We start from the raw sequence: 16,433 nt of genomic DNA on the forward strand, positions 1-16,433 counted from the left end.
CTGAAAGAGCATGTCTGCTACGATAAATAATGTAATATTTGAGATAGTAAAGGGCTTTACAGGGATGGAAAGGTTGGGAAGTCATAATGTGTAAGATTTATCCTCAGGGTAGTTCAGTGAGGTGGGTATTTTACATTTTAAAGTAGAAGCAATATTATTATTATTATTATTATTATTATTATTATTATTATTATTATTATTATTATTATTAACAACAACAATAATAATAATAATAATAATTATTATTATTATTATTATTATTATTATTATTATGATGCACCACTTATTCTTGCTCACTGTGGCGCAGGAGAGAAGATATACTAGCAGAGATGTTCTGAGAAGATGAAAGGTGTGTGTTCCATTGTCCATTAGGTCCCTATAACCAGCGTGCTGTGTTATTTTTATTTCTCAAGGGGTGGATTTATCAGAGCCCGAGGCTACACAGCGAGCCCACAGTCGCTGGCCAGGAAAGCTCTGCAATGCAATTATGTGGAAAAGCAAGTGCTCAAATGGCACCTTGTGCTGTTCTTTGATAAAAGTTTGGCATTTGAAGTAAAATGGATTTGTTTTTGCTTCTCTGGGACGTTCTCAAAAATGTGAATGTAAGTATTGAAAGATGTAGGGTGCGTGCTAGTTCAACGTGCCCAGTCAAACTGACTGCTAATGCACAGCATGACCAACCGAACACTTTCCCTGAGTTCTTTTTCATTCTCATGTGGCAGAACCACCCCTGGGTGCCATTTTAGAAGGACCACAGATAAAACGTCTTTGTTCGTAACATTGCGTGCGAGGGCCAGGCATTGTGTCCACGGCACTGGGACGGAGGGCGGAGTCTTTATGGTAATCTCATTAATGGCATATTGGGGTCATTTCGCAGCATCCGAACGGCATCGCGTGCGACCGGGCCCGGTGTGTCCTTTATGGGACCGAGCGTCAGCTAGGGCGAGGGCCCACCTCACGGTTAATGTGGGCTCTTGGGCAGACGAAAGCTGGGGGGGGGGTGGGGGGGGGGGAAGGGGAGGGGGGAGGCACACACACGCTTATTTTGCACATTAATGGGGATAATGTGACATCGGCGGGGCCAGCGACTGGCACTGCGTGTGCGGTAATCACATTCTCCCTAACCGCCCCGCAGTACCCGCTCGCAGAGAGCACGCGGGCTTTGATGCTCAGGCCACGGTAAGTGCATTATGGGTAAACGTGTGCCCCCCCCCCCCGTGTGTGTGTACGATGTGAGGGAGGAGGGAGGAGGGAGGAGGAAGGGGGGAGTCAAAGTATATGAAATTTAACATGAAAGAGACTTGTGCAAATCATTAGCATGAAAGGACAGTAAACCACATTAACCGTACATCCTGCCCGTACTGTACGTCATCCTGGCCTTGGCCTTGGACTTGTCATGGACAGACTTGGACACAGATTTGAGGTAATTTTTTTTGTCATTGTTTCTATTTTTATATGTACATACAAAAATGATTTCAAGCCAAACAGCAACAGACACAACAAGTAAGGTTGGGGGGACAGTTCAATATAAACAACGGCGTTATATACTTTGGATGACATCAGCGACAAAATACACAGCACCAAACCGACTGTGAATCAAGTCTCCACCCAATCACCTGTCAGGTTTCAAGAAAGGCTTTTATTTAAATTTTATCCGTTTTATTGATGTGCTGGCAGAAAACAGACTCCCCCCTTCAGAGAAGACCCGAAATCGACAGCACATTAAATAAACTGGGTTACTGATATGAGCACTGAAGGAAATTCTGTGCAGAAATAACATCTCAAAACCCAAATATTAAAAGTCCAAGATGCTCCATATTTCAAATAAAAACATACATTATAGAAACATCATACAGAACATAATCCAAAGGCCCTAATAATAAGGAAGAGATTAATCTTTTTGACCTCACAGCTGAAGTGCTACAATCACAAAGATGAGACCGGTTTTCTCACTTGCAGTCGTGAGCATTCGTCATCCGCATTACTTATTTACATTGCAAATTTGGAGAGACGCCATTTTGTCTGACTAAGGCTCTTGTTCGGCACAGCCTCAGTTTTCCATTTGAAGTCACATGCTGACACCAATCAGATCTGTGAATTTCTTTCAAAAGGTGCACCGGCACCAGGTGGGATTTAAACCGGTAACCTACTGGCTACGAGCCTCTGAGCTACGATGACAAGCCTCAGCAACAGAAACAGAGCACGGCCCAATAGTTCTCTTCCCTTTCCGAGCTTTAATCTTTTCTAGTGATCTCACAGTGCTCTCTCTGGATGAGATCTCCATTATCAGACTTTGAGGAAGCCACTGGTCTAGACCGGAGGTCACCGATGAGCTCGCTCACAAAGTAGGCAAGTACTGTACGCAAGGAAGTGTTGAGCTTTGAACTTGAAATTTGGCTTTCTCTGAGCAGCACGTGCTAAGCTTCTGTATGACTAAACGCCACCCCCCAGGGGGGATTATTTGCATTTTACCTGCAGATGAACGCACTGCACAGACGGAGAAAGAGCGGAAGTAAAAAAAAAAAAAAGAAAAACGACTCCTGCATTTCAAATGTATATCAGATGAGCAGGAGGGAATTCCAGCCCGGAAGAGCAGAATTCCCATTGCGGATTCGGGCACAGGAAGTGCATTAAACGCTAATACAGGAGACACCAGGACCGACTGTTGCTTGTGCTTCTGCCGCGTGAATCTAGGTTGCACTGAGGGCGAATTGAATTAACCAAATTCCTCAGCCTATGTCACAGTCTTTGAGTGGCCCTAAATACATTTACTGCTTCTATTCCAAGCACAAAACATTCCTAAGCATGTCTGCGCTCACATGTTCAGACATTAGACTTACAGGGCTGTCTGAAATTTTTGTCAGGCGTGACTTGTTTCCGTGAAAACGTACTTTGGCCTTTTTTTTTTTTGTCAGACACAAGAATAAACAACCTGAAACACTACATAAAAAGACTGCCAGCATTAAAGGAAGATACTCAACTTGAAAACTGTGGTCTAATATCTCTATCATACAACGGCACAGTCTGCTGATAGAGCCCCATAAGTCTACACAAACCAGGGGTGTCCAGACCTACCCGAAAAGGACCGGTGTGGGTGCTGGTTTTTGTTTTAGCCCAGCACAGCAGGATACAACCGGACACCCCTGATCCAGACATTCAATGTGTGCCTCTTCCTTCGTACCACCTGACCACATCTTATCGGAAAGCAATTAAAAGAAACCCTTGATGAAGAGCAAAAACTGTCTTAATACTTTGGGGGGTTTTTTTAGGGTGGGTGGGCGGGGGGGGGGCTGTTTACAGGGCAGGATCCAGTGACCCAACGGCCTCTAAGGCCTCAGCATCTGCTCATCTCACATCCAGCTGGCAAGGGCTGCCAAAATCAGAAGCTTAACCTCATCCGGAGACAGCTGGGGAGGAGGCGGTGCAGAGGCATTATCCTTGCAACTCCACTGTTTGACATGGGGGACACGGACACGGGCCTCCAATGCCAATATTAAGCGTCACGCAACGCCAGAGAGAAAAGGGCAATATGTCCCATGTTCCAATCCGCCAGCAATGTGGTATCATTGCACAATTACAGTACTGTTCTTCACACAGCTTTTTTAAAAAAAAGATAATTACTTCCCTACATTCATTTTTATTTAGCTCATTATGAGTCAGTATTTCCTAACTGAACGTGAGAAGTAGAGGTTGTGTTGCAATGTGTCAAAAGCCCATTTAAAACAAGCATTTTTCGTCACAGGGATAAACTAATGAAGGCAAGATGTGAAAATCTTTTTTGAATCTTTTTGTTTTGCCTCATATTAACTGAAACTTACTGTGAGCTTATCTTTTCTAAACATAGTCATTGAATTCCTTGGGTTTACACACCTTTGTTTTTAGTCCAAAGGGTTGAAATAAGATCCATTTTGTACAAATTTGCTGCAATTAGTTAAGTATTCATTAATAGCTAGCCAGAAAATAGAGGTTCTGATGTATTGGTACATCTCTGATAATTCTTTAGAGACAGCAAATAATGCATAGCCTAACATCATTTCAATGATAAAGGGATTATATGAAATGTTTTAAGCTTTCAGCTTCAGCTTAGCTAAAAAAAAACGTTGAGAAAACCTCTTTCATGAGTTAAAAAAAAAATTAAAATGCTCAAGTGATGCACAGAAAGACAATACATGCATATGCTTTGATAATTCACTCAGCAGGACTTGTTGCATTAATTCATTTGCATATTTGTTTTACACTATCAAATGATACAGCTGAATATTAACTGATGCAAACCATGTTCATGTACCTTGTTCAACCCTTCTTAGGGCCAGAACCTCCACCCTACAGACTTAATCAGTAGGCTACTCCATCCTCACACGTGAATAGACTTTTCCTTACACAGAAATTACGCTTGGACAACAAAGCCTCTCCCATCGTACAGGCTATCGTTCTTTTAAAAACCTCGGAGGCCGATCTCCGTTAAGGCCGTCAGTGCTGGAGCCGTACCGTTGTTTACAACTGAAGCGCTTCGGGAACACGCCTTCCCCTCTCCCCGCGCTACACGCACGTCCCCGGAGGCTCGGAGCTCCTGCCGGGGCGCTGTCACGCTATCGCGGTTGTGCACGAGTGCAGCGTTCGCTACCCGCGGCCGCTCTCTGTTCTCTTTCCATTCAGAGCAACGGCTCCATGACGTGCTGAAAAAATTGCTCGATTCTCTGCCACGCCCACCTCTTCGTTTCTTTTTTATTTTACTCTCCTCCTGATGAAATTTACACTGAAGTAATATGTGATGTTCACCCATACAGCTCTATAAGGTTTTTAAATTAGTTTATATTTCAAAAAAGACGCAGGCTTATCCGGCAACATACTTTTTTCTGTTTTGGACACATCACCAGCCAAAAAAAAAAAAAAAAAAAAGCCATAATTTCTAGACTTCTAAATGGATAATTCTCAAATCGAAGCATCTTGCCGAGACGTGTGTGAAGGATGCTTGCACAGCAACTGGAAATGTGCGCAAAATGACGGCCCGTTGGTCTTCTAACATCAACCTGCACCGTTTTACTGCAGGTTTGTTACATGTTATAGTGTAAACTGTAACTGCAATTGTACAGCCATGACCAATGCGTAATAATATAATGATAATATGTTGAGGCTCCAGGCGACCCCAACCCCACCAAACTCCTGGTGTATTTGGGGGACCCCCCCAGGGCTGCGTGTGAACCTCTCTCTCTGTGACAAAGGGGCTGTTGCTCATTGGCCGGGGAACCCTCTGTGATGTGCCAGGTCACCTGACCTCTGTTTTAATTGAGGTCACACAAAAGAGTCTCACACACAAACGTATGTGTGAAGAAATCCTATTGTGTCGTCCGTAAGCTCATTGTAAGCAACCACTTAGAACGGTGGCAGGCGTGCCTTATATCTAAACGCTCCGCACGCCAGTCGCTGATGTGGAGAAACACAGGCGCTGGAGAGAGGGTGACTGTGAACAGAATGAGCAGCGCCTTGCACTGACTTGCAAACTGGGGCCAATTGTTTCTTTTCTTCCCTGCACTGGGAATGATAACTCTGCCTTTCTGGTCTTTGCACTCTTAGGACAACTTTGTTTTTCCTTCAAAACATGTTCTGTCCTATTTGTGCATTTTCTATAGGCCTATATCAAATATACAGGAAGCTCATTTCAGCCTATGAACAGATTAACAATTAGCCTAATGATAAACTGTGTTTTAATATTTGCTCTGTATTTTTTATAAAATTAGAATTGTAGCTAACTTTGTATTGTTTCAAAAGGACCCTTTAAAAAGGATGTAATCAGTTATCGATAGTTTTTAGATAATTTTTTTTTTAAACCTCACCCCTCGTCAGTTTTTTAGAAAATAAAACTACTGCATTACTGTAATACAACTTATACATAATATAATTTTCATACATAATTAAGAACTTAATTGGGGATTTTCCTTGATGAAGGCGCTGTTAAAAGCAATCATTTGTAAAGGAAAAGTGCGCAGATTAGGAGACCAAACTCCGCACTGCGAGTAAAAGTGCCGTTACTTTTCAAGAGCTGTTCGTTTTCGCGCCACGGGTGTTCGGGGGCTATTAACTCTCAAGCCGGGCACCCACCGCACGCGTATCGGCCGCGAGCGCACTACGCGCGTATTACGCGCGTAACTGAAGCGTAGTTGAAGTACTGTTATTACAACGGCAGCGGGCGACGTCGTCTCCACCAGATGCGAACGCGTCGCGTACCGGCTGCGAAGCTCGCGCGACACAAGCGAACTGAAGCGTAGTTTTTCGCTTCAGTTCTATTTTTTCGGCTTGTCGCGCGTCACGATGGCCTGTTTATACACAGAAATATGCTCTAAAATGCTAGGTATACATGCTCTGATTTATATTTCATCCTTATATTACTGGGGGTGTGTCCCTAGTTACCTCCCAGATATTTTATAAGCACCAAAAAAAAATACAAGCCTTTTCGTTTTGTAAAAATAAATAAATAAATAAATAACTGGAACCTGGGGAAAAGGCAAACTTAGTTTCGCTGTCTTATTTTGCGGAGGGGGTGGGGTAAATTTGAAAATACACCACAGAAAGACGTAGCCTATCGCACTTGTACTTCAAAGCTTCCGGTGTTCATGGCGTTGTGGTGTTCATATCCCTTCAAGATTAAACTGTTACTGTCTTTTTCATGATTAGCTGATTTTACTAAATATAATCCTATAAATGTTTTGACGTGAATGACAAGACAACACGGGAATTCCCAATGGTTGATTACGGATTATTTATTATTATTATGATCATTACATATTCTTCATGAAATTGGCACGCTTGTTAACCAAGCAAATAAATTAATACAGTTTGAGATTGATTGTTATGCAGGCTACGTTGCGATTTAAGTTTATGGTAATTCTTGAAAGCGTTTACTTTCTCACGTATTTACGAGTTAACGAAATATTACCAAATTAACAAACTGAAAAAGGTCTCTCACCAAAGTATTCACTTAACCCATAATCAACAGTCGTGAACAAACGTGAAATACACGATGTAAGCCCACTGCAGACTGCGAGAGCTACTAGGAATATATAGCTTTTACGCAAGCCTTTGCGCGACACAAACGGAACCAGTGGAGACACCCTACGCGTCGCGCCGTGCGGCTTCGCCCTGCTGTTTACGCGACGCATACGCGACGCGTGCGGTGGGTGCCCGGCTTCAGCGACAGAACGCATCACGCTCTCGTGCGCAGGCTCGCTCAAATCTCCAACCGAAGCTCGCGATTCCGCGAGGCTTTCGTTCTGGCCGGGTCTGCGTGACCGTTTTCTAAGCACTGACAACTCACTTCACTGGCAGCCGCAACTTTAGCACCGCAGCGGCCGAGTTTGAGCGTAATTGCCGGAGACAACGGTCCGGCAGCAGTGTTGGACTAACAAAGGATTCTGCTGTGATGTGAACCGAGCCGCACGGAGTCCCACACGTCCACACGCTGCGTGCTGAGCTTGGCCCTATTAAAGACACAATGCTCTGTGTCTAGACCAGGCGTGGCTCGGAGGGGGGGTCATTACCTTATGGCCTTTGCAACACAGGACCAATCTATGCAATTATTCACGTGCCACTACTCCACGAGATACGGCGACATTTGCATGCGAGGCCTCTGATATGAACGGGAATTACATCCGTTTCATGCTAATGTCTCAGTCATGAGTTCAACCGCATTTTTACACGCAAGCCCTCCGACAGATTCTGATTGGATTAAGGTCTCCAGTTTGCCACCCATGTTGCCGTGGGCACCTTCCTGACAATTAATGCCATTCTTTGGAGAGTGCTGATTCGTCTTATTTACAGAAAGCAGAGATCCTACAGATAAATCGTCATGAATGACAATAGAGGCATGCCACAGGAATGTTGTGGGGAAATTCAAATCTAGGTAAACTGACATGAGGAGAGCACTCTGCCGCACACTATTGTGCAAGGCATCTGCAGGGAATGCTGATGCACAACAGTACTACAGATTACTCCACAACACACTACCCAGCAGAGTAAAAGGTCAGCATCTTACTGTAATTTGTGAGGTGTCAAGTGCACTGAGAGACCCATTTTATTTTCCCAAAAGGCCAAATGAAGCCCCAGTTCTGATATTCCTGACAGAGAACTACAGATTCATAGGCACACAGCTGGTACCAATTATAGACAATAAATAACAAAAAAAAATCCTATATCAGGGCTCCAAGTCCAACCCAGAAGAACTGTAATGTTTCTGTAGTAAAGACTTGGGGTAGACACACATACACCCTGAAGAGGTTACAGAAATGGCTACTGGTGGGCTACAAACTGACTAAAGCATGCTGAGAAATTTCTGAACGTTTTAATAAAAGACGATCAATATTATGCAACATGTGGATGATGGCGTAGTGGTTTGGGTGGACTAGCAACTAGGTTGTGGGTTCAAGTCCCGGCTGGTGTGCTGCCATTGGACCAGCAGGGGAAGGTACCTAACCTGAACCTCTACGGTAAAATATCCAACTGTAAAAATTGATCATTTGTACAAATATAATCTGTGTGATTTTCTCTGGATAAACTAAATGTGATGTGAATCTTATGCCTAGCGTCACGTTACCTGGACTGAACACACAGAATGCCTGGAAGGTGCAAATAATGCGAACAGTGACAGAAGTCAGTTATTTTTTGAACTTTTGAATAATTCTTTCCAACTGGCTGTTGGCGATGGGTGGGATGAGGAAGAGGAGGTAAGGAGGGTGAGTCGGGACGGGTCGGTGGGCAGGGCAGAAAGGGGAACAGAACCTACAACTGAAGCCGCTCTAGTAACCACCTGCATTCAAAATGAGAGACGACGTTAAACGCGAGCGATGGATTAAACCGCCATTTTGGCTCTGTGCGCCGCGTAGGTAACTTTAGAAGTTCAGAGGTGCTGCCACACCTGTGCTGTACAGCTCAGGACAGAGACAACCCCTCTGTATCACCTCTGTGCCAGTTCCACTGTCCCGAAGCTGCATAAAAACCAACAGCCGTGTCAGACATCACATTTATGCCCCGAGCACAAGCACCTTTATACAGTTCCTCTAATTTCACTAGTGACTCCCTTCTCACTTCCTGGAGATCTACCGTCCTGTAGGTTTTTATTTCGATCCTAATTTGGCACACCTTATTCTACTAATTATCAGCTCAACAAGATCTCTAGCTGTTGAATGAGGTGTGCTTTTTTCAGGGCTGGAATGAAAACCTACAGGACGGTAGATCTCCAGGAACAGGGTTGGAAACCACTGCTCTCCACAGTAAGCTGCAAGCAACATAAGCAACCTTAAGGGCCACCCATGCATGCTTTTTAAACGTATACACAGGCATGTTCTGTTTATTGTCAACACTTAGGACCTGTAGAAAACACTTTTATTCCAGAAGTAAAGTTCAGATTATGAATTAGTTTAAACCTAGAAAGTCACTGCCTACAGTACTGTTGAAAACTGTTTGAAATTTAAATGATCAATCTGTGTGCAGTAGTATAGCAAGTGCACTGGCTTTCTTTCATCTTACTGCTGAGGTAATGTCTTTGCTTGATGTAACAAACAGTAGTGTTTCTTTAGATAATTCAGTCTACCCATAAACAATGGTTCATACTGAGACCCTGTGAAATGAGTCCACTCCGTGCTTTTAAAGGATGTTTGCGGTTTAGGCTATCGCTGTGTTGTCTCAGCAATTCCTATATTACTTTGCACAGTGCTGAAGACTCACCATAGCACTCAATCCCTCTGTGCAGTATTCCCCAGTCTGAGTGAGGGGCATGCCAGACCCTTACCCTGTCCCCCTAGTGGCCAGGGATAGAAACACACTGCTCTCACAGAGCAACGCTCTGCTACTTGAGGGAATTTCAGTTGGTGTTCAAGTGTAGGAGTTCAGAAAGTGCCCATGGATTGACTCTGTGGTAATTGTTACGGTAATATTATATTACTGATTTAAAACAACATAATTAAAATAATTATAGAATATATAATTGCAAATTGTGATTTTAAAAAAATTTAATTGTGAAAGCATACGTGTATAGGTGTGAGAGAGGTGTGGTATCAGGTAAATGACATGAGCGCACATTAAACGCACCACTCACGGTGAGGGTGAGTGTCTTTCAGCCATCGAGATACACAAGAACTATCAGCGGTGCCAGTTCTGGCCCACTGTGACATCACAACTCTCAGCCTATAGCCTTTCTTCGCCTGTCTTTCCAGGAACGCCCCCCTCAGCCAATCAAGCAGGCGCGCAGCTGTGAAGCTGTCTCTCACGCCCTGGTTCAGGACCGCCATTGGCCGCAGCAGACGATCGAATGCGGGGCGAGTCACAGAGTTTCAGTCAGCTGTCTGTCTCGTCCGAATCGACGTAGATTAAGCGTCTCCCTGAACACCAGCGCAGAAGAGAGGACAGGGTGCACGATCAGCTGAGATAAAAGCCCCCCAAATTACAAGGCCGGCTTCTTAACCAAGACTGCCACATCACCACCCTATGTTCCCTTGACGACGACGGGTTATGGGCTCATTAGTCATCCAGTTCCCTTTCGAAAAGACCCAGAGTATTGTCTGATTAAACCTGCATTGCGTAGAGAGAACTAAAGAAAGAACTATTAGGAGTGTTAACGAATGTTGGCACAGAAAGATTTTTTTTAAAATCTTCAGTATATGTCATTACATTAATTTATCAGATGCTCTTATCCACAGCAACTTACAATACAGGGAAACCTGAGTTCATTTGAGTTCATTTGACTTAAAATGGAGTGTGGCACAGTGGGTAAGGAACTGCGCTTGTAACCGAAAGGTCGTAGGTTCGATTCCCGGGTAAGGACACTGCCGTTGTACCCTTGAGCAAGGTACTTAACCTGCATTGCTTCAGTATATATCCTGCTGTATAAATGGATACAATGTAAAGTGCTATGTAAAAAGTTGTGTAAGTCGCTCTGGATAAGAGCGTCTGCTAAATGCCTGTAATGTAATGTAATGTTATTAACAGATGCAACAGTACCAGATCTGACTGACAACATATTAGGGAGTAAAACTGCAACATGCCTAAAAGCACAACTGTGCTAACCACGAGCCAAGGTACAAATTTTAAATGCAGCCATGAGTATAACAACATAACTTAAAAACCCATTAAAATACCTCAACCTGAATTAGCACGAAAAGTGGGATTGCTACGCGGTGGGGACGGTTTGCAGGCCAGAGCAGTGGGTCTCCAGCCTGCTTCTGAAACTGGCCAATGATCCTGCAGTGCTGACCACTTTGGGGGCTGACCACAGACAGGAGTCACGACTGGCAGGAGCAGCCAGGCAGGGAGGGGAGATCCAGTCACCCTGAAGTTTGAGAAATGGGGAGATCTACGTAGCTGGGGAGTAGAGTGGAGTTGGTCCATTCACTGCCCTGTAGGTTTGTAAGTAAAACCCTTTTAATGAGTAGGTTTTTTTTGGAATTCTAAGCTAGTGTTCTAGAACTCCACTGCTTTCAGTTACCAGCAGTGATTGTGACATCAGCATTAGAATGTTCAGTTAAGAACATTCTGATCACATATTTGTGATCTTACGCCATAAAAGGGTAAAGGTTTTAAGCTTGATGTGATCTGTAACAGGTAGCCAGTGAAGTGTGATGTGGAGGATGTGACATATGCACTCTTGGGGAGACTGCAGGCAAGTTTTACTCCTGCAGGTAGAACAGCAATAAGAAAAACATGGTGCTTTATTTCACATCCTTAAATGCAATATCTTATTTTATATTCTCTTGCACAATCGAGTTTTAGTTATTAGGTCCTTACACAGGCTTAAACTGTCACTTTGTGAGGTCAAACTCAGTGACCTCTTTAGATTTCACATGCGTTCTACTATGTGAAGCTCCTAATTGCATCAGTGTGCGACTCATTAATTGGTTTGTAGTTTGTTTTCTCTGGCTATAAGATGCAATGTGCAGCCTATCCAACTGCACTTGCAAGGTTCACTAATTGGCAAATTTTCTTTTTACCCCCAAAGGTTAGAGGTTACAACTATAATTCTTCAACTTATGGTGCTTCGTAATTGGCCAAAATGACCTTTTTACATTTACTGTCAATTTGTAATATGCAGACCATCCAATTTACAACACAACATGACTACTATGAAGCATCATCATCACCTTTAATTTGTTGAACATGATGAATTATTGCAAAAGCATATTCAATACTTCGATGTAGATTATTCTGTACATAATAAATTGAGCTATTTTTTACCACAGCCTGAATGGGTTTAAAATCCCACCTCGGACTCCGTGAAAATCTCTAACTCGTCTGTTACATGTTACGTGTGCTATAGAGCACTTTTTTTCCACGATTTCATTTTCTCCAAAATACATCCTTTTTAGGGGGGAAAAAAAGACAATGCAGAGGCATGCAAGGAGAACAGTGTTTTACTGACACGGAGCCTCACTTGGCTGCCGGACCAGCGGCGTTATTTCTGACATCTGTGTCGCGGTTCGTCCGGGCCCCTTTTTCTTTCAGAAGCTCGCTATAAATAGCTCGGCGAAAGCCGGATGGGAAGTGACGTAAAGATTAAAAAGGGCAACACAGACAGACCGAAGCATGCCAGCGATCGATGCACGTCGGACTGTTTCTACATCGCGTTAATACACTGGGGGAAGTTTCCACCAAGAAAAAAAGAGTTACGGCTTAAGAGGGAATGCATTTTATTTTTCTCTACTCTAAATTTTCCATTGAGGGTCAGAGGAGTTGAGGGTTATGATGTTTATGAACATGAAATATTGAGCCTAAATATCATGGCTGGTTTCCACAAAACATGCATCATTAAGTTATTATATCAATATTACATTTTAATAAAAATAAGAATAGAAATGATCACACACGCAGAGAGCTGTCGTTGTCCAAGGAATGTGAGGATAGAGTAAATGCACTCTGCCACTAGAAGCCTTCTCGAGCCGTCCAATGAAATGAGACAGTGAGAGTCAACCAATCAGAATCTCCCACATTTTGGCTTGCATCAATCAAGCGGCAAGGTGTAGCGTGCAACAGTGGCTCTCATTCAGTCACAGGAGAGAGCTAAATAAGGAGCTTGCCTCTCCCCGCCCACAGACTGTGATTGGCCGCTCACGAAAACAAAGCCTCCGCCTTTCCCCGCCCCCAAACTGTGATTGGCCACCCATGAAAACAAACCTGTGACACCCCTCTCCCCACCCCACAGACTGCCATTGGCTGACTATGAAAACAAACCACACCCCTCCCACACTAAAGGGTGGGGGTGGGGGTGGGGGTGGGTGGCGCCTTACCTTGGAAGAAGCTCTTGACCCGGAGGTAGCTGACGCTGAGCCTCAGCACGGACAGCTTGTCCAGCTTGGAGATGACGTCGGGGGGGAAGGGGAGCAGGCTGGCCAGGCGGTCCAGCTCCGTGTTCAGCCGGTCGCGGTGCCGCTTGGAGGGGTTGGACTTCTGGTTCGCTGCTGCCGGTTTCCTGGCAACGCGAAAGAGAAAATGTTTTTGTTTTTTTTTCCGGGCCGTGCGCGATCAGGTAGGTGACGGGTGGCGATCGGTCAGGAAGCTACGGGAGTAGAGCGTTGTCATAGTACAGGCTGGGCCGGGACGGGACGGGCCCAAACCCGCCCTGTTAAACTCCCACATGGGCACACAGTGAGGAGAGAGCAAGGAGAGCAGTGCCCCATGAGCTGGGGGGGGGGGGGGGTCAAATCTAGCAGAAATCTTTATTTTTCCATTATTAAACTATTGCAAAACTGCAATGATTGCAAGAATTGGTCCCTAACTTCACAATTGGTAAGCAGAATTTTACGTTTTTTTGTTTTTAATTAAACTTTTCAAAGGTTATTAAACATTGAAAAAAAATTCCAGCTTTTTTGTTACTCTCACTTTGGACACATAAAAGGCGGCATATACATTAATATACAAGTCAGGGAACAAAAATAATTTTGTACAATTTATCCGGTTCATATGAGAAGTGTACCACTTTAAGGAGCGTAATACAATCAGTTGCGAGTTTCTTATTCTGTGCTACTAATAACTGCTCTCTGTTGGATTTCCTTCCAGGCAAACCACAATAGTTCAGAACAAGAAAGACACTTTTGCTGTTAGCATGGCAGGAAATGAATGAACCGTTATCACCAGTAGTGACTAAGCAGAAACACAAGGTGAGGACTTCACACGGAGTACGCATTTAGGGGTGAGGGGCTGGGTTCCACATCTATCTGCTGAGGGACTGAAACTGTAGCCCCACACACTCTGGGTCCACCAACGGGACTCTTCCATCAGTGAGGCAGCTGCCAAAACTCAGACTTCTACCCAATCTGAAAGTGAAACTTTGCCCTGGTGTGGTAACACCCGTCTCCCAGGTAACCCTGGTGCAGTAACACCCTTCTCTCAGGTAAACCTGGTGCAGTGACACCCGTCTCCCAGGTAACCCTGGTGCAGTGACACCTTCCTCCCAGGTAAACCTGGTGCAGTGACACCCGTCTCCCAGGTAACCCTGGTGCAGTAACACCCTTCCAGGTAAACCTGGTGCAGTGACACCCGTCTCTCAGGTAAACCTAGTGCAGCGACACCCGTCTCCCAGGTAACCCTGGTGCAGTGACACCTTCCTCCCAGGTAACCCTGGTGCAATGACACCCGTCTCCCAGGTAACCCTGCTGCAGCACTCTGGTGCACAAATCTGTTTACATCCTCACGTGAGACTGAGATCTTATATATATATATATATATATATATATATATGTATGATACACACTCTATATTTAATATAAAGACTGTGTGCCAGTATGAGGATTATTATTATTATTATTATTATTGTTATTATTATTATTATTAGCAATGCCAAGGAATGTTTCACATCTTATACTTTACCAATGAATTTTACAAACCTAATTATTGATGAGTTCTTCCGTTTCCGAGTTCTTCCTGTCAATTTTTACAAGTTCATGCAATTGATTTTACAGCGATAAAACGATTTTAAATAGTTTAAAATTAACTCATTTAATTAATTAATGACGAAGCTATCTTTGAGTACAGCTAAACGTTGGGGTTAAAATATTCGGTGTGATTAAAATATACCTATGAACAGTTTTTTTATTGAATTATTTCAATAATAACTTTTACTCTGTGGAAAAATAGCACAGTAGTTTTAACTTTCATTCAATAAACTGCGGTCACACATGGCTCCAAAATACGTAGCAGCTTAAAACATCCCTAAATTCAGTTCTTCAATAAGACTAATTGAACAAATCTGGATTCGCTAACCTACACAAAAATTGACAATTCAAAATAATTAAAATACTGTATCCATGAGAAGCATTCCATATTTGGACTGGGTATTTTTGGGAGAAATAAAAATTAGCAACATATGCCCTCTTCTTGTTACTACGCTAGGGTCTAGATAGCAGACACTTTTGCAAAAGCTTTGTTGTTCGTCAAGATTGAATGAATCATTTTCCAAATACACAATATAGCGGAAACGACTTCCCCCTGTGCGCAACAAAGAAAATAGCGGGACACTTAACTGTTTCTGAACCGGCTTCCGTCTCTTCCTGCTGGCATACATGCAATCCCCAGGTGGAATCATGATCTCGCGCCCCTGTAAATGTAACAGGTGCGCGTGAACAAAGAAACAGTGGCATATTATAGAATAAAACCTTACGTGCACGTCATGCCTTTTGCGCAAAATGTGCCTCTCTCAGCATTTAATTTATAGGCGCAGGTGATTAAAAATATCCAATTACCAGGCAAATCGTTACATTGTCAAAGAAAAGAACATAAACAAGGAAAGCGTGTTTCCCAGTGACGTTACGTGGTATGTTTATTTACGTTCAGCAACCTGACTCATTAATGCAAGTGACAGTAGCCTATAATATCACGTCATAACCTATGATAATAATAATATTCCCACATAAATAAGTTTCACATACTTTACTGAGTAATTCTCCAGACCCTGTGCTTTACAGAAGAGACAAAAACGCCGATGCACTTACCGAATGGCTCAATGTATATCAATTCCAGAACAGTTTCTATAATATATTTTAATTGCAAAAAATGGTCAGAGCTAGCAATACTTTTAAAACAGTAATTCCCATGGGTATTTAAAAAAAGCAAAAGTGTGCCTGAGTTTTAAACTACCGATCTTTTAGCAGGCAGCAAGTAGCAGGCAGAGTGGTTGACGTTATATACCCGATTTTGGTCTCGTGCACTTCCTTGTGTTTCAGGTGGCGGATTCCTCTGAATGACAGGCCAGCGCTTCGCACGCGATTCTCTGAGCCTCACAAACACACTCCCCATGCGCGCACGCACACACACACACACGCACACACACACGCAAAGTGAGAGAGAGAGAGCGAGAGAGAGACTTCAGTGTGGGATGACAACACGAAATGCAATTCACTGGTGCAACGAGTAAGCTGCGGTGTCTCTTCGCCTTAATTCATCGCATAAAATGGATA

General features: G+C 43.6%; 1 protein-coding gene across 1 annotated transcript in view; it reads right to left on the bottom strand.

The window, feature by feature from the left end:
* The window catches only part of ahrrb (aryl-hydrocarbon receptor repressor b), a 38,418-nt gene extending 22,032 nt beyond the window's left edge, over positions 1 to 16,386 (bottom strand). The window contains exons 1-3 of the mRNA XM_035428756.1: positions 16,165 to 16,386; positions 15,501 to 15,574; positions 13,269 to 13,450 (exon numbers count right to left, since the gene is read on the bottom strand). Coding sequence (XP_035284647.1) covers positions 13,269 to 13,450; positions 15,501 to 15,574; positions 16,165 to 16,272 — 364 coding nt within the window. The 5' untranslated portion in view covers positions 16,273 to 16,386. The remainder of the gene's footprint in view (positions 1 to 13,268; positions 13,451 to 15,500; positions 15,575 to 16,164) is intronic.
* Positions 16,387 to 16,433: the final 47 nt, after the last annotated feature.

Source organism: Anguilla anguilla, chromosome 8, assembly GCF_013347855.1.
Source record: "Anguilla anguilla isolate fAngAng1 chromosome 8, fAngAng1.pri, whole genome shotgun sequence".
In the NCBI taxonomy this organism is placed as follows: domain Eukaryota; kingdom Metazoa; phylum Chordata; class Actinopteri; order Anguilliformes; family Anguillidae; genus Anguilla; species Anguilla anguilla.